Raw genomic sequence first — 24,785 nt, 5'->3', positions numbered from 1 at the left:
TTTCTTTGGCAATAAATTTATATATTTATAAGAAATTACCAAATGAGTGATATTTCAGTAATCGACATTAACGATGATGTTGATAAAATAGATGTTGATAAAATCGATGTTGATAAAAATGATGTTTATAAAAATGATGATGAAATATTTACCTTCGATAATGAACTACATAATGGTAAACCTATTACTAAGATAGAAATATCACCAAATGAAAAATACCTTATTACTTATAGTAATGAAGATTATTCAATTGTCGGTTGGAATGTTGAAGATATAGATAAGGTTCAACTTAAATTTCATCAAACTGTTAAAATTGATAAATATGCTTATAGTTTATGCGTTTCTGATGATAAGAAACTTTTTAATACTGGTAAGTAATATTATGTAATTATAAACTTATGGTAATTGATATTTATTTTAATATTTTTTTTTTGTAGATGGCAAAATAAACGATATAATCGATATGAATAATGAAGATAAAAAAATTTCATTAAGTTTTGATAAAAATGTTTATCAAGTTTATTGTACCTTTAATTTGAAAGGTGAATTTATTTTATATTGTCTTGGAATTATTTGGATTTATTCCACACAAACTAAAAATAACAAATGGGAATGTAAGAGATTTTACAGGATACCTAATGATAGTGGTTATGGATTAATTAGTATATCAAATTATGATAAAGTTTACCTGTATTCAGGTGACTACATTTATGAATGGAATATTAATACTGAAAAGAGTGTAAAAATATTTGATAATAGTAATGATAAGAATAAGGTAATAAATATTATAAAATTATTTTTAAACCAATTGATGTATATTAAATATTATTTATTTTTTAGATTGAAACAAAAAAAATCGGAATATTCAGTAATGAAAAGTTTAATATTTTAAAAGTCAATGATAAAATCATCGTTTATTCAATCGAATTGGGAATTATTATTGCTTCTTTGGATATAAATGATGGTAACCATTTTTAATAAATTTTATTTATACTTTAATTATTACTCATATTAAATCACTATTTTTTTTTATTTAGATATTCAACTTTATAATTTTATGAATCATACTGGTTTATTTCTTTTACCTTCTTTTTTCTATTATACACCAGATAAAGAAATAAAATATTGCTGGAATAGTAAATACAAAAATTGGTTTAATCGGCTTAATCTAATATTTGGTAAAGATGATGAACAAACTGATGGAATTCTAAATGAACGTGTTCAGAAATCTAAATTTTATGAAAATATGTCAAAAACTAAAGTTATTGAATGCGATGATGATGACAAGAAAACTTACAATCACTTAAATGTTCATTCATTTAATCCATATATGGATACTGTATCTACATTAGCCACAACAATTAGTGATCGGACAAATAAATTAACTGAATCAATTGAAAATTTAATTAAATGGGAAATAAATTCTAATTATACTAAAATTAAACTAGAAGTTTTCAAAAAAATTAATACCGAATGGGAATTAATTAGCACGAGAATTGAAAATCATCCTTATAAATCATCTAATGGTTATGATTTATTTGCGAGCTCATTATTTAATAATAATGATATCGTTATATTGACAACATTTGGTATTCTTATTTATACTTTTAGTGAAAATAACAAATCTATTTCTTTAAACTATTTTTATTTTATGGAATTAAATCAATATAACAAAAAATATATGGAAATACTTCAACATAACACAAGAATATTTTCAAAATCTACTTTACCATTACCAAATTATGATAGTTTTAGTTTAAGTGGATGGGTTACAGATGCAAAAAATAATAAGTTAAGCCTTTTGAAATATGGAGTTGAATTATTAACATTTGCAATTAAAGAACATAAGTTAGAATTAATTGATGATATTTATAAAAAATGTATGACTTATTTTAATGAGGATCCAATGAACAATAAGTTATTTTTAAGCATTATCACTTCTGTAATGCCATTACTAGATGAATATTATCCAGAATATATTCTAAAATATTCATCAGAAACGAATATGATAATAGATTCTTCTTTATATAGTAAAAAGCATATAAATAAAAATTTACACCTTTATTCATTTTTTCAATCTCCTCAAATAGCTAATTTATCGAAATCTCTTTTATGGACAAAATACTATTATAAACTTTATAAACTTTATCATAAAGCTAAAAGGACAAATTTATTGATATTTATTTTGTTAATTATATATTATGCTATTCAAGCTTTAATAATACTTTCAACTTTACCCCTTTATTTGGCTATATGTTATATTTTATCAAAATACAATTTTATTAATGATATTTATACTCCAGATGTATTTTCTGGTGCTTATTTTCAGGCTGTTGATTATGTTGAAGAATTTCGAGAATATATAAAAGATATAACAACAACACCAACAATTACTTTTATGATTCCTTATATTAATTTTATTAATTATTCAAAAGATTACAATTGGTTCTTAGAGTTAATTAGACCTCAACCTAGTCCATTTACTAAATCAATAAATAGAAATATCTATAAAACATGGAATGGTGAAGCATTAATCAATTTTAAATGGAATGCTTATGGAAAATATTATTATGCAATGATTTGGATTTTATTTATGGCTTTACTTGGATGCTTTACCGCTGCTGCAACAATTCCTCAGAAATATATCAATGAAGAAGTTAGACATCAACTTTTTATTGCTTCAATTATACTTGGATTTATTCATCTGATTTTTGAAATTCGTCAATGTTTTTATAATATTACTAAGTGGTTCTATAATTTTTGGAATATTTTTGGTAAATATAAATGTTTAATTTATATATTTACAATATTTTAAAGAAAATGAAATTAATTAATTATATAATATTTTAATATTTCAGATATAATTGCTTATGTACTTTCAATTTACACTACTATTTATTGGCTTCAAACAAACAATAAGAACAATAATTATCTAATTCAATTACTTTCTTTTTCATGTTTATTTTTGGATATAAAGTTTTTGTTATTTTTTAGAGCATTTGAATATTTTGGTGTATATTTTGCAATTATTATTAGTGTTGGAAAAAAAATATTTTCTTTTTTAATAGTCATATTCATTATTATAATAAGTTTTGCACACGCATTTTATATTTTATTATCACCAAAATCTGAATTTTCACTTGAACAATATACAAATAATAATGATCCAAATAATCCTTGGAATTTAGCTCCTAGTTATAGTCAAGTAATTGATAATGATGGAAATATAAACTCCAATCCATTTACTATGATTCAAACACCTGATAAAAATATGAACATGTTTATAGATATTAAAACTTCTCTCTTTGCTATATATTTATTTTTAGCAGGTACAGTATATTTAAATCTTTATAATTACGTATAAGTATATATTTTTTTAATATTTTTAAGCAATTCTTTTTTCTTATCAATAGGTGATTCAAGTGCATTATCCAATTGGTCATATGCAGAAAATCCATCAGTTGCAATATTGATTGTTTTATTTTCCCTTTTGATTGTTGTATATCTTATGAACTTGTTAATTGGATTGCTCAATATTGCAATTGAAGAAGATAATAATAGAGTCTCATATTTGATACAGAAGGCAGAAGTAAATAATATTAATATTGATCATCCTATTTTCTATAAATATACTAATATTTCTCAATTTTTATTTTTAAAGATTTTGGCTGAGATTGAATTATTTTACCTATTACCACATCAGAGACGTTGGCAAACATGGTTTCCTGAAGTAATGTATGTAATTTTACTTTTTTTTTTAAAAAAAAATATAATGTCAAGATTTTATTAATTAATCAAATTTATTTTTCAAGACATTATTATGCTGATGCTGATAAGACTCGAGTAGAAATTGAAAGATTGATTGAAGAGGGTGAATGGGATAATAAAGAATTCATAAAGGTACAAGAAAAATTATTAGAAGAACTTCAAATTAAACATAATCCTATTGACAATAAGATAGTATTGGAGAAATTATCAGCATTAGAAAAATTAGAAACATCTTATCATGAGAAATTAGAGAAATTAGATAAGTTGGAAACAATAGAAAAATCTTGTGAAAAATTAGGGAAATTAGATAAGTTGGAAACATTAGAAAAATTTTATTATGAGAAATTAGAGAAATTGGAAAAATTGGAAACATTAGAAAAATCTTATTATGAGAAATTAGAGAAATTGGAAAAATTGGAAACATTAGAAAAATCTTATTGTGAGAAATCAGAGAAATCAGATAAGTTGGAAATCTTAGAAAAATCTCATTGTGAGATATTAGAGAAATTAAATAAGTTGGAAACATTAGAAAAATCTTATTGTGAAAAATTGGATAAGTTAGAAAAATTAAATAAGATAGAGAAATTATTGGAAGAAATGAATGGTAAATAATTTTTTAATATTATCATTATGTTAGTTTTATAATTTGATCACTGGAATTATGGATAGTAGTGTATTATTATTAAATTGACCAGTTTGTAATCAATTATAAGAAAATTACTAATATAGATTAAATAAATTTATTTAAATTTCCTAAATTATTAATTTGATTTTTTTTTTAAAAAAAAAAAGATTGATAAATATTGAAAATTTTTCTTTAAATAATGTAATTAATCTTACTAACATGATACGAAAATAAGTAAAAAAAAAATGACATGGAAAGTGAAAACACATTCAGTTAATATCTTTTTCAAATCACATAGAATATTTTAAAAAGAAAATTTCTTAATTTACACTGGGTGTTCGTACATGTATCACGCAACTTTATTAAAGGTTATGTAAAAAAAAATTTTGTCTGCTCCACAAGTTTATCTAAAGCGTCAAAGTTGATTTTTTGATTTATTTAAATTTTTTTTTTTTTTTTACTTTTTTTTCGTTAATTTAATTCTGCCCAACATTAAATGATCAGCATAGAAAATTTACTTTTTCGAAACCCGTGTTTGAATACCCACCCCACTCAGGTAATCATCAAAGAATATAACCTTATTATTTACATCAAAAGTGCATAGGTTATATTCTTTGATGATCACCTGAGTGGGGTGTGAACACCCGTCTTTTGAATAAGTTTATTTTACTCAGTAAATCACATGATTTTCTGATCAAATTATACCGATGTATTTACTTGAAAATTTTTTTACTATATTAAATAAAATAAAATATAATAAATAATAAACAATAAAAAGAATTATTAATTTTGGCTGGATATTTTTAAAATATCATATTTATTCTAACTAAAAAAATTATATAAAATATATTTCATTGCAGCACTTGCCCGATCCAAACCTAAAAAAATCGGTCCTTTCCGTAACACTACAGTATCGATATCCAAACCTAAAAGGTGAAAGAACGAAAAAAAACCAACTAGGAAAAAATATTACTATATGGAAAGAAAGTTAAAAGTCAAAAAAAAAAAAAATATTAAAAAAAAAAATTTGTCTAAAAAAAACTGAAATTGAAAAAAAACTTCAGTTTTAAAAAAAAGACAAATTAAAAAAAGATTAAAATCAACATTCTCCGAATATTGTATGATTAAGAAACTAAATTTTTTTCTTCAGTTTTAAAAAAATCCAGAACTGGATTAGGAACTGGAATAAACCAGGCGCAGCATTATTAAACGCAGTATTAGCCTGCACAAATTCTATCAAACACACCTTAATAGACATCGCGAAAGAATTTTCTCAATACTTAAATTTCCACTTTCATACTGATGGTTCAGTCAAACTGATAGGCACCAACAATTGCACCAGCGGTTACAGTTGGATACAAACACACCCTTATCTTCTGAAACGTAAATTCAAAGGCTCAACTATCTTCTTCCCGTTTTCTACAAAAAGTGAAGCCATAGGCATTCTTACATACATAATTTACTTTCCCATTCAACAGCATATGTACAATTTTCACGGACTCTGCTAACTGCATCACAACATTTGAAAATAGAATCAGATCATACAATATCAGTTCTAGAAGAAGACTAAAACAAAATAATTTTCTTATCTGTGACCTCATATTTTGGTTAATTGAAACAAAACATCTCATAGTTTCGCTCAAAAAAGTTAAAGGTGACAAATTTAACGAACTAGCAGATCGCCTCACGTCATCAGGTGCTAATATTCAAGATCTTATTATTGTTAACTTCAAATTCTTCAACAAAACGTCTACAGGTTTCATCAATTGGAATAACTTACCAAAATATCTACCAATGGAGCATAGTGTTTTGATCCGTTGCCGGGTTCAACCGGATAAACCTGGATAATTTTTTTTTTAGGTATCCGGATAATTACGGTTTTTACCCGGATAAATATCCGGATAAAAAATGGTCAGATTGACCCGGAATCCGGATAAAAAATAAAAAAAAATTTTAAAAAAATTTAAATCATAACATTTCATATATTTTCAGATGAGTTAAAATATTATATATGATTACTTTAAATATTTTTTTTTATTGTTTTAATTATTCGTTAACCACAAGGAAAAATTTTAAGTTATGTCACAAGATTTGTCACATAATTTGAGTTTAATATATTAAATTCACGGCATTTATTATTGATTTGTTTTCAGATATAATGTGTTCTGTGGGTGGTGTTATTCCATGCTTAACAACAGATCCATCATATTTATAACTTTTTGTACATTTTCTCCATTATCTGATATAAACTGACAATATGCACGTATTTCTCCATTTTCACTTTGTTTTCTAACAAAATATTCCCATACCCAACTCACTTTTGTTTGTGGTTTAGTCATTGTAGTAGTTAGTTTAAAGGGATTTGGATTATTTGATATTTGACTTGTTAATTCAAGTACAGTTAACTTATTTTACTAGCACTTATCATCCTTTATTTTCCAAGTGTCCTAGATAATTTTTTAGGTCATCCTCTTTTTAGTATTAGAGCAATTTCTGTAACTTCATCATTGGACTCTTCATTCTCACTTAGAGTAATATAATCTTGAACGTTACTGTTTTCCATCATTTTATGAATTATTTTCCACTATTCAAAAATATGTTTCAAGTGAAATTACAAAAAAATCCAAGAAAATGATTACAGTATTTATTTATTTTGGTTAGAGCTTAGGACTACATTAACTAACTGTACTTAAATTTATAAATAAAAAATAAATGCTATAAATAAATTTTTATATCAATCCCACGAAATTTAATTGTCATAAATTTAATAAATGCCACAAATTTAGTAGTTAATTAAATGCCATATATTTAATTAATTAAATGCCACATTAAATTAAATGAATGCCACGAATTTTATTTATTAAAAATGATCTACAGTAAAAAAAATTTAAATAATTTTATCCGGATTTCGGTTTCTACCCGGATATATCCGGATTTTTATCCGAGTCGGATAATCTGGATAGAAACCGGATATTTTTTTAATTTATCCGGATGACGGTTTCTGCCCGGATTGAAACACTAATGGAGCAATATGCTTATTCAAGCACGCATCTTTCATTCACTGGTTAAAAACAAAACATTCCACCATATAGCGAATGGTAATATCGATTGGTATTACACAAAACGCTGGCTAAACTATAATCCAACCGACGCTCCAATCAGCAAAAAATTATCCAAACACCAAGGTCTAAAGTCAAAAAATCCTGTTTTATCTACCCAACTGCAGATATCCTTCAACGATATTACTCAAAATTATATTTTACAGGTCAATTACCTTGTTTAGAATGTAACAATGCTACGGATACAAGCATACACATCGGCTTATGTTCCAAACACCGCAATAGGATCCAAAACGTCTTAAACAAACACAAATCCTCATTGATCTTTTGATAAAACACACTTCAAGTTTCAATTTTGACATCAAGGACAGAGTTTCTGCATCACCATTATTCAACTTGCCTCTATTAGAAGGCATACCCATTGCACTAGATTGCTAGCACCCTTGCATACTTCTCATATACCAGCGGACTTGACATATTTATTTTACAATTACTTAAGCAAAAGATCATCACGTGATCCATATTAATCACACTGATCTCAGCTCCGTTGGCTCCTCAGATCGTCCCTCCACTGGTTTTTATTTTTCGACACCAGGGTGGCGCTGTCGTCATGGCGGTTTGGTCACGATTTTAGTTTAGAATTACTTTTGGCAGTTCGTCCTTGTAATTTGTATCGTGGCTTTTTCACGTGGAATTTAAAAATAAAAATAAAAATCTCAACTCCGTGGCTGGAACAAACGTACACATCACTTCAAACTATGGGAATTATTACAAAACGGAAAAAGAAAAATTGCCATTTCCAAAATAATTCTCTCAAATGCAAAGAAACACATAGAAATTCCTCAGATGTCACCGTGTGCATACTACACCAAGAAGTAAGGCCAAATTGTCCTTTCTCTATTCAAAAGACTACACTTACCATGACCAACAATCTTATATCCGTTGGACGTCAAGTAATTTTTACATTCGGGTTCTTGAGAAACCCACGGAGACAAACTACTTTTTCACAATATAGTTTTTTCTTTTTTTTATAATATTTCGTGTTACACAATTCATTACATAGATAGTTATATATTCATTTTTAGATTTCACATAATACTTTCGTCACGATAGCAGCGGTTTGGTTTATAGTTTTGGAAATTACTTTTGGCTCTAGTTTAGTGTCCTTGTAATTTGTACTGTGACCTAGTTCACATTGAAATAAAAATAAAAATAAAGCTTTTTGATTATTAAGCTTAATATAATAAATGTTACTTTATTTCATCTGAAAAAACTTAATTTTTACATAAGCCCGATGGTCCAGTTTGCAAAATTTTGCTTTAAGCTGATTATTTGACATGGTTTGCACCATTTATAATATATAAGTATATTGATTACCGCATTTTCCACAAAAATCATAATTAAGAACTACAATATAATCATTTGTATCTGAGTTTTGTATGCAATTGGAGCACAAATATCCTGATTAAAATATGGTTTACCCTTAATAGAATATGATTTAACCTGCTAAAAGTATATAAAAATGTTGATGTTGTTATAAAAATCCTTAAATAAAATAGCAAAAATAAAAATTTTATACTTCATTTAAAAATTCATTAAATTTATTGGCAATATTTTGTTAATTATTTAACATTTTAAGACAATTTTCTATAACTAGGTGTCCTTCTACGTTCACTGTTATCGTATTCATCATATTCTAATGGACTATTTATTCATATTTCCAAATATAATGTAACCGAATCATTTTTGTCTATTTTTTTGACATCAATAAATTGGTTGTACGGTAACCATTCAACAATTGTATCATTAATTTTCCAATTTTTAATTGCATTTTTTGAATAAATTCATCAATTTTTTCATTTCCACTACTCCATTTTGCAAAATTCTTTTTAGTATTATTTATTTCACATGATATCTATAATATACATTTGTGTATGTTTCATTACAATCATCTCATTTAATGTAGTATCTTTTTTTTTAATTATCGAAAAAATTACACAAATCTTGTCATAATGCGTAACAAGAAGATAAACAAAGTTTTGACAATTCAGATTTTCACTCGCTTTTGAAAATAAAAACTTTGCAATTAAATAGTCATCACACAAAAAATTTAAATTAAAAATTCTTACCAAGATGAAATATTTAGGTAAGTCTCATATAACATTTTATAAATTTTCCAAAGTAACAATTACGAATAATGATGTGGGAAAATTATATATATCCTCTGGTGAGTTAAATAGATAAATTAATTAATTTACAGTAATCAATTATTTAATTCAGCCGATTAATTGAACGGTTACAAATTTTAATTTCGTTCTGACAAGTTTTTTAACCCAATTAAAATATTTATAAAAACTTGAGAAATTTATTATTAAAAAAAAAAAATACAACACTGGTGATAATGAAGAAAATTAATACCACATACATAAGTGTGTTGAAAATGGAGTTTAGCTGCTTAGAGTCTTAGGATAATTTTTAAAAAACAATTATTTATTATTATATTATTATTAATTTCCCTATAAAAAAAGAAAATTCGGAATTTGTCCTGAAAAGTATGGAAAATGTCCAGAAACTTTCCGTGCGTCCAGAAAACATTCAGAAACGGTCATGTTTTGGAACATTTTCCGGACGCTCGATTCTGGACAAATTCTGGACAAATTCTGGAGTGTCAAGAAAATGTCTGGAATTTGTGCATCTGGAAAGTATTCCAAAACGTGACTGTTTCCGAATGTTTTCCGGACGCACAGAAAATTTCCGGACATTTTCCATACTTTTCAGGACAAATTCCGAATTTTCTTTTTTTATAGGGGTTAAATATTTTTATAAATACCAACGAGTTATTTTATTTAATTAGTTTTAAACTGGGTTTTATTTAAGAATGTTATTTATAAGCAACAATTAAATGTCACGTGATACAAAGTAAATAAAAATGTGGGCTCGGGATAAGTTATTAAGAATAAAAAATTAATCGTAAATTAACTTATTAGTTTAGATTTTTATGATTGTCATTTTTTTTTTCAAAAGTGGCACAGCAAATTTTTTAAAAATCAATTTTAGAATTTTATTCAAGTTATGTACAAACGCTTAAAGTTTGTTTTATTAATAATGCTTATCAATTATCATGGTCATTCCTGTTCAAAAATGTTTTGATATTTGCTATTCTCGGGATGTGAGATTTACTGAGGATGATCTGTGAAGTACTAAATAAATTCAATACCAAATAATGGTATCCAATTATTCCATTTTTATTTAATATTGTATACTTTAAAATTTTGCCAAATCTTTATTATATATTTATTTTTCTATTTCTTTTTATTTGTGCAACATGTTAAACAATGTTATATTAGTAAGCACAGTAAGCAACCTATGGTGTGTGCACATCATCACAACTTCCTCTTCACCACTGTGCAATAATTAACATAAAGAGAAAATTAAGCAATGAGAAATAAGTAGTGAAATCTTTATTATATTTACAAATTATTATATGTTCAATTTTCAAATTGATTATTTTTTGGTATGATAAATTGACAATTGAAAGATTCACTAAATTTTTTTACCCTTAATGTGGTATTACTAAAGTTTCCCAATTGTAATAATCATAAAGTAAGAACTGAAAATATATTAGTATGTCACAAATTAAGTGCTAACTTTTATGAAAAATATATTGTCAACTTCTACAAATTCACTTAATTTTTTGCTCTTTTAAAGATATCTATTAAATTTACAATAAACTTTTCAATTATTAGTTTGTAAACTTTATAGGAGAAGTATAAATATTTAAGTTATAACAAAATAAAAATATATAAGAAATTATTGATGAAGAATATCTAAAAATCTTAAGATAATGCGCAGTAAATTTATTAGGCACTTCATTTAGGTAAGTAATTCTTAGCCTAAAATCTAATATTCATCATTTGTATCATTCCAAAATGATCGACATTCCGATCAACAAGTGATTATATTTTGATCTGCATTTGCACTGTATGACAAATTTATTGAGTAGTATTATGTTACACTTAAAGCAATATGACGTAATTATTACCACATGATTTCCAATTCAATTTAAATTTTGTAACAAGCCTTCTCTTTAATTAACGTCGATTATTGTTTTTTAAAAAAACCAAAAAAATCTAAATCATGTCATCTCAAGATGATATTATGTGTGAAAGCTGTGATAAAATGTATGCAAATATTGATTATAAATGGTGTAAACAATGTAGAATAAGTAACTTAAAAGAAAATTTCGTGAACTGGACTAGTGGGAATGAAGAGATTGATAATTTTATCCAAAAAATGCAATTAGAAATTGAAAGACATGATAATATAATTGTTGAATGGATACCTTACAACCAATTCAATAATGTTAAAAAAACAAACAAAGATGGTTTTGCTACAGCAATATGGAAGGATGGTTTATTAGAATATAATGAAGAAGAAAGGAAACATAAAAGAATATCTAATATAGAAGTTGCTTTAAAATGCTTGAGCAGTTTACAAAATGTTATTAATGAATTTTCAAATGAGGTATGAAACTTTTATTTTTTTTTATTTTTGTAATTTAGTCTTAAAGTACCTTTATTATAACAACTTTTTATATTAACAGAATGAAACATATTCCACTAAAGTAGATAAATATGATCGATATATAAATCCTAAAATATATGGAATATCCCAAAATCCAGATACAAGTGATTATATTATAGTACTTAATAATAGTTATTGCAAAGAATGTGGTGAAATATATACAGAAAAAATGTGGGCTAAATGGTGTAAACCATGTCAAATAAATAATTTAAAACAAAATTTTACAAACTGGACAAGTGGAAATAAAATAATTGATAAATTCATTCAAGAAATGCAATTGAAAATTGAAGGATATGATGATATAATTGTTGAATGGATACCTTATAACCAATTCAATAATATTAAAAAAATAGGAAAAGATGGCTTTGCTACAGCAATATGGAAGAATGGTTCATTAAAGTATAATAATAAAGAAATAAGATATAAAAGAAAACCTAATAAAAAAGTCACTTTAAAATGCTTGAATAATTCTCAAAATGTTATTAGTGACTTGCTAAATGAGGTACAAAACTTCCAATTTTTGTAATTTAATCCTTAAAAGTACTTTATTATAACAACTTTTATATTTAACAGGCTAAAACATATTCCATTAATGATGAATATGATGTTATTAAAATATATGGAATATCCCAAAATCCAAATGCAAAAGAATATTTTATAGTATTTCAAAATGATTGTAATTGCAAAGAATGTGGTGAAATATATACAAAAATACGGGCTAAATGGTGTAAACCATGTCAAATAAATAATTTAAAACAAAATTTTACAAACTGGACTAGTGGAAATGAAAAAATTGATGATTCCATTCAAGAAATGCAATTGAAAATTGAAGGATATGATGATATAATTGTTGAATGGATACCTTATAACCAATTCAATAATATTAAAAAAATAGGAAAAGATGGCTTTGCTATAGCAATATGGAAGAATGGTTCATTAGAATATAATAATGAAGTAATAAAATATGAAAGAAAACCTAATAAAGAAGTCACTTTAAAATGCTTGAATAATTCTCAAAATGTTATTAGTGACTTGCTAAATGAGGTATGAAACTTCTAATTTTGTAATTTAATCCTTAAAAGTACTTTATTATAACAACTTTTATATTTAACAGGTTAAAACATATTCCATTAATGATGAATATGGTATTCTTAAAATATATGGAATATCCCAAAATCCAAATGCAAAAGAATATTTCATAGTATTTCAAAATGATTGTAATTGCAAAGAATGTGGTGAAATATATACAGTAAAATGGGAAAAATGGTGTAAACCATGTCAAATAAATGGTTTAAAACAAAATTTTGTAAATTGGACTAGTGGAAATGAAAAAATTGACAGTTTTATTCAAAAAACGCAATTAAAAATTAACTATTATTATGATATAATTGTTGAATGGATACCATATGATCAGTTTGATAATATTAAAGAAATAGGTAAAGGTGGTTTTGCTACAGTCTATTCAGCAATATGGAAAGATGGTCCATTAAAATATGATAATTATAAAAGGAAACACAATAGGACTAGTAATAAAAAAGTTGCTTTAAAATGCTTGCATAATTCACAAAATATTACTAATGAGTTTTTAAATGAGGTATGAAATTTATTTTTTTAGGTTTCATTAAGCACTTCTGAATAATGATTGTTTTTACTTTTTGATAGGCTAATGCATACTCTATTAATATTTATAATAATAGAATTCTCAAAATATATGGGATATCCCAAAATCCAGATACAAATAACTATATTATTGTACTTGAATATGCAAATGGTGGAAATCTTAATAATTACAATAGTACTATCATTAGAAATTACCATTGGTCTGAAAAATGGAGTGTAATAAGCAATATTGCTAAAGGTCTTAAAAAAATTCATGAAAATAAAGTGGTTCATCGTGATTTCCATACAGGAAATATATTGGTATCAATTAAGTATGGTTCCAATTATACTGACTCTGGAAATTCTACAAGTGATATATATATATCAGATATGGGATTATGTGGAGAAGTTAGTAATGTAGACAAAACAAAAATTTATGGAGTTATGCCGTTTGTAGCTCCTGAAATATTAAGAGGAAAGCCTTATAATCAAGCAGCAGATGTATATAGTTTTGGTATGATTATGTATTATATTGCAACTGGAAGACAACCTTTTGCCAATTGTGCTCATGATAATATTTTAGCATTAAATATATGTAATGGAATTAGACCTGAAATAAATGAACAAGAAGCACCAAAATTTTATATTGATTTAATGAAAAAATGTTGGGATCCAGATCCAGATGAAAGACCAAGTTCTATTGAAATAGAAAAATTGTTCAATGATTCTTTTCATTCTGATAAAACTAAAGAAATTATTAAGCAAATTAAAGAAGCAGAAGAATATAGAAAAACAAATGTTTTATCTACTGGAAATAGTCAATCAATTCATCCACAAGCTTGTTATACTTCTCGATTACTCAATCCATTTACAGAAGATCTTTTAAAAGATGATACTGATTGTTTAGACTGTATGATTAATGATTGAACTAAAGTTATTATGAATACTATTATTGCTGTTTTAATCAAATAGTTAAAATTAAAATTTTGTAAAAAGTAATTACTATACTCTACCTTGTAAAAAATGTTGATTCATGTTTTATATTTTAGTTTTTTCTGTGAATGTACCATTTTTACAGAATTCTTATGAAAGCCATGGAGAAATAATGTAAACATTTGGATAAAAAATTTTTTATAGGGCTATTGAATGTTGGTATGATAACATTTGATGATATTTAACATATTCATTATTTCATTTTTATTTTTATTTTTTTTTTAAAGTGAATATTTAAAATTCTGTTATTATATTATCATGTTTTGAAAATAAAATTAACATTATTATTATTATTATTACAAAAATTATACTTCACACTATGTTATCATTATACTCGTAATATAAAGTTATAATTTTTATTTATTTGTTATTCTGTATTATTAGTTGTCGCCAAATTACTTTCATAAATATACTTAAGAAACAGTTTATATGTATGATTTTGGTATAATTACTGTATATATATTATATTGCAATTGGAAGACAATCTTTTGCAAATTGCGTTCATAATAATATTTTAGCAACTGTTTCATGAAGATGAGGAATTAAGAAGCAAATTAAAGAAGCAGAGGAATATACACAATTAAATATTTATCTATTGAAAATAGCCAACCAACTACTCATTACTCAATCCATTTACAAAAGAACTTTCAAAATACAATGATATTTAAAATACCTCAATGGATGTTACTATTTTAGAAAATATGTGATAATTTAATAAAATAAATAATAGAATACAGTAAACAGTAAGTAAATATAAGTCATTTTATAGGTTATCAAACAAAAAACAATATTCTATACATCTGCGTCAAATACAATTACAAATTACAAATTTACAATTTCAGAATCAATAAAGTTAAAAAAAGAGTATAAAAAAGAATGGTAAGAGGCTAAAGAAGTAACGAAAAAGAAATCTACCAAGAAAAACCTGAGCAGAGCTCACGAAGTAAAACCAAAGACAATGGAGTTAAGAATGGTAATGGAGTAGTTATTCTCGAAAACTAAAAAAGGATATTAACGTCATACAAGAATATTTCGAGCATCATTCAAATCATTAATAAGATCATTAGTCGCACAATGCCCTAAAGAATTGTGCAAGAAATTTTCCGTCATCTCAACAAAGAATATATTAGCATAAAAGTCATGCTCTTAGCACAATATATTCCAACTACTCTCCCGAAGAGAAGGAAGAGATATATGGAAACAGGTCACAGAAGTATAGCCCTGTTCAATTCTAGACCGGATCGGAATTATCGTAAATTTGCACCCTTAGATAATTGGTTTCTAATGCGGTCAGCGGTTAGTCAAAATAGATCTACAAAAATTTGTAATATAACCAATCCGATCAATCAAAAAACTGAGCTCAATTGTAACTATGGTCTGATTGGTTTTACATTTTTTCAGTCAATCCGATACGATCAAGAATTGAACATAGCTTATATAACGATATTTTGTTACCAGCGGTCTATCAATTACAGGTCAATTACATTACTTCTGAAAATGCGCTTACTGTTATTCTTCCAGTATTCGGTGCGGTGAAGAACCTAGATATATACAGCAACCTACGGGATTAGGACAGAATATTCTGGTACCAAATCACGTATCAAAGTCACAAGAGTCAAATCATGAAGGATCAGGAGATTCCCAATTGCATAAGATGCAGTCATGTAAAAGATCGGTTGTGTACTACCCTAAGCCTTTTGAGATAAATTTTATTCGTCTTAAGGCTCCAAATGATGTGGCCACGGTTTGTTGCAAAATAAATACAGAGATTATACCGATTATACCTTATGCAGTGATTGACACGGGTCAGATACCTCAATAATTTCACAAAATATTGCCGAGAAATTGGGAATAGGGATAGACAAAAATAGCTCTCACGAAATTACACGTATAGCTAGTTTGGCTAAAACAGTAGGGGCAATCTATGACCTGCCTATAACTATTGGTCAAGGGAAAAATGAATTAACTATTAGTGATGAATTCTTAGTGTTCGAAACAGAGAGGGATAAAAATAGGAAAGATAAATCATTAATAATATTAGGTGTGCCTTGGCAATATAAGGCTGGATAAAGAGAGGTGAGTTCACGGTAAATAGTAGTGGAAAACTGTCCCTCTTTCCGTCCATAAGAAGCAAAGGGCAAACCTTACCCCAAAGAATGATGAGATAAACGCTGAACCCATAACAAAAAAAAAGTGCCCTTTGGATAGTCTCGACTAAATTGTCTTGAGAACTCGGAAGTACCTCATCAAGAGACTGCTGAGCAACCGGAATCATGCATTCAGCACAATGCTTCACAATGCCCAGATTTATGTAATAGTTTGCGTGTAAAAAAACTTGAACAACTTAAATTAGCCATTGAATATGGCCTAATCATTGCTAAAGAAAGCGCAAGACTTATTTCAAGAAGATGCTTCGTACAAATAAATGAGTTCTTTTAAATATACCTCGCAATCCAGAAAATAATCTATGATCGGTTGCTTTAATAGCGGCTTTTTGTAATTTTTCTAATCCTAATGTTTTATTGTAGGAAAAATTATCTTGCTCTCTTCTTCGAAATGTGTATTTTTTCGAATCTCTGGGTCATTCTCAACGTCTCTACGTAAATAACACCAATTCATATATATCTAAGGTTTTACTCACAGCACTTTCACGAGAAGAAATTATTGGTCCTCCAATTTTTGATTTAATGAACGTAGGTCATCTACGAATCTATCATGTTCATCTTGCAAACGAAACGTTGGGATTCTGCGTCGTTTTCCATTTTAATCTTGTTAGTTATCGTCTTCTGAATTTCTAATTTTGCTCATTCCATTTCTTTTGTAAAATAATCTTCACGTTGATGCAACAGATTTTCTCGATCAGTTACTGTATCACTTTTTCTCGTTCCGAAAGAGTCTGTTCGAATAAAACTAACCTGTTAAGAATATCAGTCCAATCTGGGGTCATATTTGCTGTTGTTTTTAGTCGCTGACGATCCTTTTTCTTTGTATAATTGAAAAGATCACGATTCATAATTCTTCCACTTATGGATGAATACTACTCGCCTCTCTATTGTTAGTGGATATTTTCGAGTTGTGAGACGTCATTTTTTATGGAGCGAGGAAGTTGGTTAAGCTGTGTTGTATAGTGAGAGTGAAAAGATGGAAATAACGAGTTAGACATTTATTTGAAGAGTACTCAATAGATATCCTATATATACGTGAGAAAAAATCTAAAATTCAAATAATTCATATAATCAAGGAATTCTTCATATTCGGTAATGTTCTAATAAAAAATGTGTTTATCAATCTAGTTATATTATTTACGTTAACGAATAATTAAAGGAATATAGAATGACAAGAATTCATGGAATTTGTGGAATTACCAGGAAAAGATTGGGAAAGTTACCGTGAAAAGCTTTTATTATGACGGAGGGATCCAAAATTTAGTACTGTAAAATTAATTAATAAATAGTTAGACTGCAAAAATAATGACAACTTGCTAATAGTATGAAGTAGTGAGAAAGAAACGCCATTTCTACCATGTAAAAAGCCTAGAAGCCGGCGCAATTTCCAATATTATTTTATTACCTTCATTTTATTAGACGACTACTTACTGTATATCAATGAAAAATAATAAATAAATTTTTTGTTCAATTGAACTTTGAATAAAAAAAAAAATATTATAATTGCAAAAGATAAAGATTCGTTAATTTAGCAGTAAGTAAAGAAAAAGAGGTTTGGTATCTAAAAAAGTTATTAGCGATAGAAAACGTAATAGTGGAAGAAGGAAGAATAATGGAAATGGAGAAAGAAAGTTTGATAGAGAATATATTAAATTCAGAATAATAATAAATCATAACAATAAATAAGACTTTTACTGAGATTCTTTTTCTTCCCTTTTTGCTTTTCCGCTTCCTGTTCTGCTCGTTGCTAATAGGCTTTTTTCTGGATTGGGCAAGTTTTGTAATTCACGGAAAGGTGTAGTCATTTTTCTCCTAAACCTGACGAACAAATACACTAAAATCACTACTAACAAAATAACAATAGGCCCTGCAAAAACTATTGGATTAATATCGGCCGTATTGGTTATAGAAGTCGCAACTGTTTTTTCAGTAGTTATGTTTTTAATTTTTATTGTGAAATAACTTTTACCGTAGTCTGCAAATAGTTGGGCATCATAAAGGTCCAGAAAATCTGCGCCAAGAAGATTTATGTCACTGAAATGGGATTCAAAAGTGATAAGACCACTTTTGTTGGTCTTTTATTTAATGTTTCTTTTATAGGTTTGTTTGGGTCAGCGATAGACAAATTGTACGAACTGAGCACCTCTTCGCAGATATGTTCTTGACAGTGTTTTTTATTCTCATAGTCATCAAACCAATGAGTCTACCTTCAACAAACCTTTTCCCTTCGACTTCATCTAATTCCTGATCAGAATTTGATAGTAAGTTGTTCCGATATTTTTTGGTGTAAGTCGTTTGATTTAATATCTGAAATTAAGACATCATAGACATTAACATAAAGCAACATTGGGAATTCTTTAGTGTCTTTGAACATTATTATTAAAATTTTCAATTTTTAGATTTTTGTTTGCAAACTTTCAGTAGAAAGATAAGAATTACTAATAACAGGATTTTTACGCGTTAATGATATTTTTGGTGTCATAATAATTCATCAGCGCAAAAAAATTCTCTCTTACTCCGACCTTAACGATATTTTCCACCTGTAATACTATTATCTCAGAGCCAAAACAAAACGAAAGAGCCTTGACAATTCTTGGAAATTATTGAGAAATATGGTCATTTTATTCCAACTGAAATTATTTTGGGTGGAAGAATGGCTCCATTCGTGAGTGGGAGGGCGGGTTGCCTCATTTGCCTGTGGAAACACCTCAGAAGGGGGCTTTCATTTTTTTTATATCAAAATGCACACAATAGAGATGTAGTCAAATGACTGAAATGAGAACTCCCTCAGGAGAGGAGTAATCATGTATTATGTCATCATATGAGCGGAAAAAATTTGGACGCAAAACGCTCACTTTATAACTACTTGCAAACTTGGTATAAATCACGAATTTTTCATTGAACTTTATAATCTTTTTTTTCCGGCAAGAAGCTCTAACTTCTACTATTGGAAAAAGCAATAAATAAAATCATGTTACCCAATTATGCAATCATCAGGAATTTTAACTATGCTTCACTTTAAAAAATAAATCTTATGTAATTAAATATATATAGATATAACTTTAATCGTCTTTCATGAGGTCAAAAAGTTACTAAGGTTATTAATCAATTTATTGAGATATTGTTTAACATTTTTTCTCCAAAATAGTAAAATTTACCTATTATGCAATTACAATTTATTTTCCAATTATAGATAAATATGATGACGACATATTATTTTCCCTCTCATAATCTATACAGTACGTCCTTATTAAAGACACTTAAAAAAATATCGATTAATTCCAAAAGTTAAACTATTTTTTGCTTGAAAAAAGCAAAACATCTGATGACGTCAACATTTTAATTTTTATCTGGTATAGGCAGTATATTTACAATATGTTGAATATGTTGCAAATTATAAAGCGTTTTAAGACTTTGTATGTAATAATTATATAATTACAATAGGACCCGAAATATATATATAAAGGTCAAGTGATTTCAGAAAATTATGTTTTTCAGGGCCGAAATTATGCTAACCTCAGTCAGTTACTAAAATAGGTAATAAAGTTTTGATTGGCATTATCTAAAGAAATTATCTAAAAAGGAAGGATCTACACGATTTTTTGAGTTAAAAATACGCATGCTCGCTACCTTACCCTATTTCGGGGTCCTATTATAATATAAAACTTCTTTGTATATTAGACTTGTCAAATAAGGGTACATTCAAAATAAACTAGCAATGAAGCTTTTTTCATAATTTGGTTGCGGTCGATGATTATTCCTTTTTGTGATACCATCAGATTATTTCAGATCGGTCCAAACCGGGATGTTTTGCAGCAAATGTACCAAATGTCATATTATTAACCGGTCTTTATTATGAGATTTTGTACAGATAATGAAAATAATATACAAATAAATATTTTATTTAAGAAAATACTAATGTATACGTAATCGCCATAATATCTATTATATTTAAGTAATAAATTATTATTATTAAACTGTTTATGGTTAAAAATAAATTAAATAATTGAAAAATTTTATATTATAGTTATCTCTAATATCTCAAATCAGATTAACGCTTGTTACATTTTCGGTAAGAGCCCTGTTTCTGCATAGCCCGAACTTTGCCAAAAAAATTGCGCCACGAGTCACCCTTAGCTCTGCCACATTTTTGTATACAGTATATAAACCCCTTGTTTTTATTCAACTCAAAAAATTTACTTCTATTCAACGCTTATATTTAATCACCTACTTTACTGAAAAGTTAATATTCCATTAAAAAAATTTTCTCAACAAGTTTTTATTCTTAAAAAAAAAAAAATTTCTCCCATCTAATCTTATGTATGAAAATTATCCCAAATACACCTTAGCGTTAATATAAATTTTAATCACTTGTATTGATTGCATCAGCAAATTATTTTATAACATATTATAAATAATCGTAATTTATTCAAATAATCAATATTAATAATAAACATTCACTTTATTCATATCCCATTTATTCATATTTTTATATTAACAAGTTTCTCTTATTCAAAATAATCTTTTTAGACCAAACAATCATATACTTCTATATTCTTATTTTTACTCTTAGATACAATACTCAACAAACGGATCAGGTTGATGCATTTCAATCAAAGACTGTCCATTTATTGAAATACAAATACCAAGGAATTAAGCATTGTCAATATGCAAAGACTGAGTTTATTAATCAAGAATATCAATATATTGATTTTGAAGAGAGCAATAAAGAATATATTTAACATAACATATTTCCTTGTAAAATCTATAATTCATTAAGTTTCTTATTTCTACATATCGTTATATAAAATTCATCTTATATTTGTCGTAATCTTATATTTGTCGTACCCTGCTGTCATATTATCCATATTTAGGATTGTTAAAGTTAGTACAATCAATAATCTTTTAATGTCCATTTAACCTTATCAACTCTTCTCACTTAAAACTTCAGTGAATTACTATATTTATTATTATCACTATCTAAAATATGCATGAAATTTTTTATCGGAATAATAATATGAACAAATATACTTGATAAATATTAATTCACATATTTCATTACCAAATATATTAATAGATAACTCAATTTTTATTTATATAATTTGGCTCTTTAATCATTCTCAATAATTTGTTTGCTATATTTTTATTAAAAGCCACATTTACTTTCATTCCCATTTTTACTTTTCGTTTATTGGATATATCTTCATAATTAAGCTTAATTGAAGAACTTTTGACTTTAAACCCTTATCTGATGATATAGAAAAATATGCATTACTTTTTATTGCTCATGATTGGTCCAAGCAACGATATTGTGATTAATTCCAAAATCAAGCAGTATAGTCGATTAAGAATCGGCGCAGACATATATGGCTTCAATCTCTCTCACTTAGATAGAAATCAATATATGATTGACAAGAAAAGGGAACATTTCATAATATAGTTAATATGCATTATAAATTTGGATATATGAAGAGTGTATGAAAATTTCAACGATTTAAATATAACAAACATATACTGTATATATAAAGACAAAATTCTCTTGAAATATTTTCAGACTTATATATTATATAGATTTATTGAAAATAAAATTTAAATATCCTATTTACATCCTTTTGCAGATAACATAACTTGAATATGAATAGTTGATTCCAAAGAACAATTTTAGATTTATAATGGATTTTATTACCTATAAATGGCAAAAATAAATGGAAAATATAATTAAATAATTCTAGATAGAACTTACATCAATGATAATACGTTTAGTAGTATCAGATTTACCAATTAATTTTCAATATACAAACTAAAATATCAATAATATCTCAGCAATTGTATGATATATTAATTTAAATCAAGTTATAAGATACCTGACTAGAAGGAAAAGAAGTCATTATTACAGCACCTCTAAGTTAAAATTAGGTTTGACAAGATTTGTAAAATCAATATTAAATTGAATAGATTTGTTTGTTGAAATACAATTTAAAAACTATAAATAAACTCATATATAGTCCATTCATTTACATATTTAGTAGCTAAAGAAGAAAACTGTTTTAATTACTGTTGGTTAATTTCAGAGAATCAATTTTGTGAGTTGTGACACCCATTTATAATCTATTCTTGTCACACTTTGTTGAGAATTAGATGGTACAACCTGCATCTGAATTTTCCTCCAAAATAAAGAGCTTTGTCAAGAAATAGGGCAGTTGAACCAAGAGGTACAAGAACTTCAAGAAGGAGTTAAAATTCGTGAAGATTTTGCAATTATTAAGTCTTCACAAAAGTCGTTTGTGCAATAAGAATTACAAGGGAGTATTGAAAACAAATGACAACCACACTTTTTTTTAACTACTTTATAATAAGCATTCTTATATAACCATTGGTCATTGGATTCACATCAGACAAATGTTTTTCTTTTGGTTACACTAAAAAAAAATCTGGAAATTTATGTTTTATCTGAAGAACATTATAGAACATTATAGAAACAATTCAAAAAAACTAAATATTGGGACTTTATGATTAGAAATTAATTTTAGAAAAGACTTAGTATAGAATAAGTTTAAAGATCAAACATGAAGGTTTCAAACTTATTTATAATCAAAAATATTTTATTTTATTGGAATTATATTCTTTGTTAAAATTATTTCCTTTCTCATCATACTACATATATATATGTTGGACAATTTAAGAGATTATTATAGCAAATTTAAAATAATAGAGACCATAAAAGATTCAGAATAGTTTTGGAAAAAAAAAATAAAAATGCAATAGACAATATTATTTAAAAATGATCAATAAAGAGAATACAAAGAGCAGTGATGTTTACTTTTATTTTACAAGAAAATTTAAAGATTATATAAATCTGATCATGAATATTTTTTAAACAGAATCATAACAAGTAATGGAAAGAAAACAAAGAGTTCAAAATAGATCTTAAGACATTCATTTTGGATTCTGGAGAAAAATAACTAGAATCCAAAATGAAATACTCACTCCATTAACTTCAAAAATATTATAGGCATTTCTTTAACAATCTACTACCATCTAAAGACATGCATTTTTAATTCTGGAGTAAAAAAAGCTGAATATATTGACATAGTATATCATACACTTTTAGTTATATTTTCATAGAATGCACCAAAATTTTTCTTATTTCAATATTTTAAAATACTTTTATAACTTTTTTACTTTTTTAAGATTAGATTATTCACCTTTGATTGTATTACTAAAGCAAAAACTTCTATAGTAGACATATTATTTGATATTTTTCAAAAATTTCACTACCTCCTTATCCTTACAAGTTTGAAAGAAATGAAAATCAGAAAATGGAAAATAACCAAATGGTTAAATTATATTATGATAAAAAAGGTCAGACTCTGAGACTTACATATTACATATGCAAAAAATACTCATGGTTTGTTATGTCCATGAATTCTCATGCAGATTTCACAGCTAAATTTAAGACTGATACCAAACAATGGAAATTTCTGATCCTATAAACCTCATGGTTGGAACAGCAAACTACCAAAAACCCATCCTATAACATTATTAGAAACCCCAAGAAAACTCAAGTCTTTATAATATGAAAGAATCTATAAACTCATCAGGTTTAAAAAAGAGTTAAACTATTATGCAACAAATGCTTTTAAATATCTATTTTACATTAATGATATTCATAATTGTCAATTGTTACATTGTTTAAAACTGAATTGCTACACTTGGTTCTACACCATCTATCATGATCTTGCAATGCAGTAATACTGCAGTAATATAATGTGACCAATTTAATTTGGCTGAAAAAAAAAGAATTATATGATGGAAGGACAATGTTCTGCGCAATACAACAAATCACCTCATGAACAGAGCATTGAAGGAAAGAGAGTTCAAAAAGATTGCAGATTTAATTGATGCAAGGTATCAAATTTGATCAAATTGTTGTGTGACCATTACAGACTTTAAAATAGACAATATTATTATATGAAATTTTCACATATTGAT

At 26.5% G+C, this 24,785-nt stretch overlaps 2 protein-coding genes across 2 annotated transcripts; both read left to right on the top strand.

Moving 5' to 3' along the window:
- Positions 1 to 42: 42 nt before the first annotated feature.
- OCT59_005869 (uncharacterized protein) lies at positions 43 to 2,453 on the top strand (the record flags this gene model as incomplete). The annotated part of the gene is made up of 5 exons (XM_066140900.1): positions 43 to 370; positions 438 to 775; positions 841 to 964; positions 1,038 to 2,305; positions 2,436 to 2,453. The coding sequence occupies 5 exons, from the start codon at positions 43 to 45 to the stop codon at positions 2,451 to 2,453; spliced, it is 2,076 nt and encodes a 691-aa protein (XP_065997743.1).
- A 1,055-nt stretch (positions 2,454 to 3,508) lies between these two features.
- On the top strand, positions 3,509 to 4,380 carry OCT59_005868 (uncharacterized protein; the record flags this gene model as incomplete). Its single annotated transcript, XM_025314999.2, has 3 exons — positions 3,509 to 3,589; positions 3,662 to 3,735; positions 3,813 to 4,380. 3 exons carry the CDS (start codon positions 3,509 to 3,511, stop codon positions 4,378 to 4,380), a joined length of 723 nt encoding a protein of 240 aa, XP_025183947.2.
- Positions 4,381 to 24,785: the final 20,405 nt, after the last annotated feature.

Source organism: Rhizophagus irregularis, chromosome 14, assembly GCF_026210795.1.
Source record: "Rhizophagus irregularis chromosome 14, complete sequence".
Taxonomy (NCBI): Eukaryota; Fungi; Glomeromycota; class Glomeromycetes; order Glomerales; family Glomeraceae; genus Rhizophagus; species Rhizophagus irregularis.
Note: the sequence above shows the minus strand (reverse complement) of the source record. Positions and strands in the feature narration are given on the sequence as shown.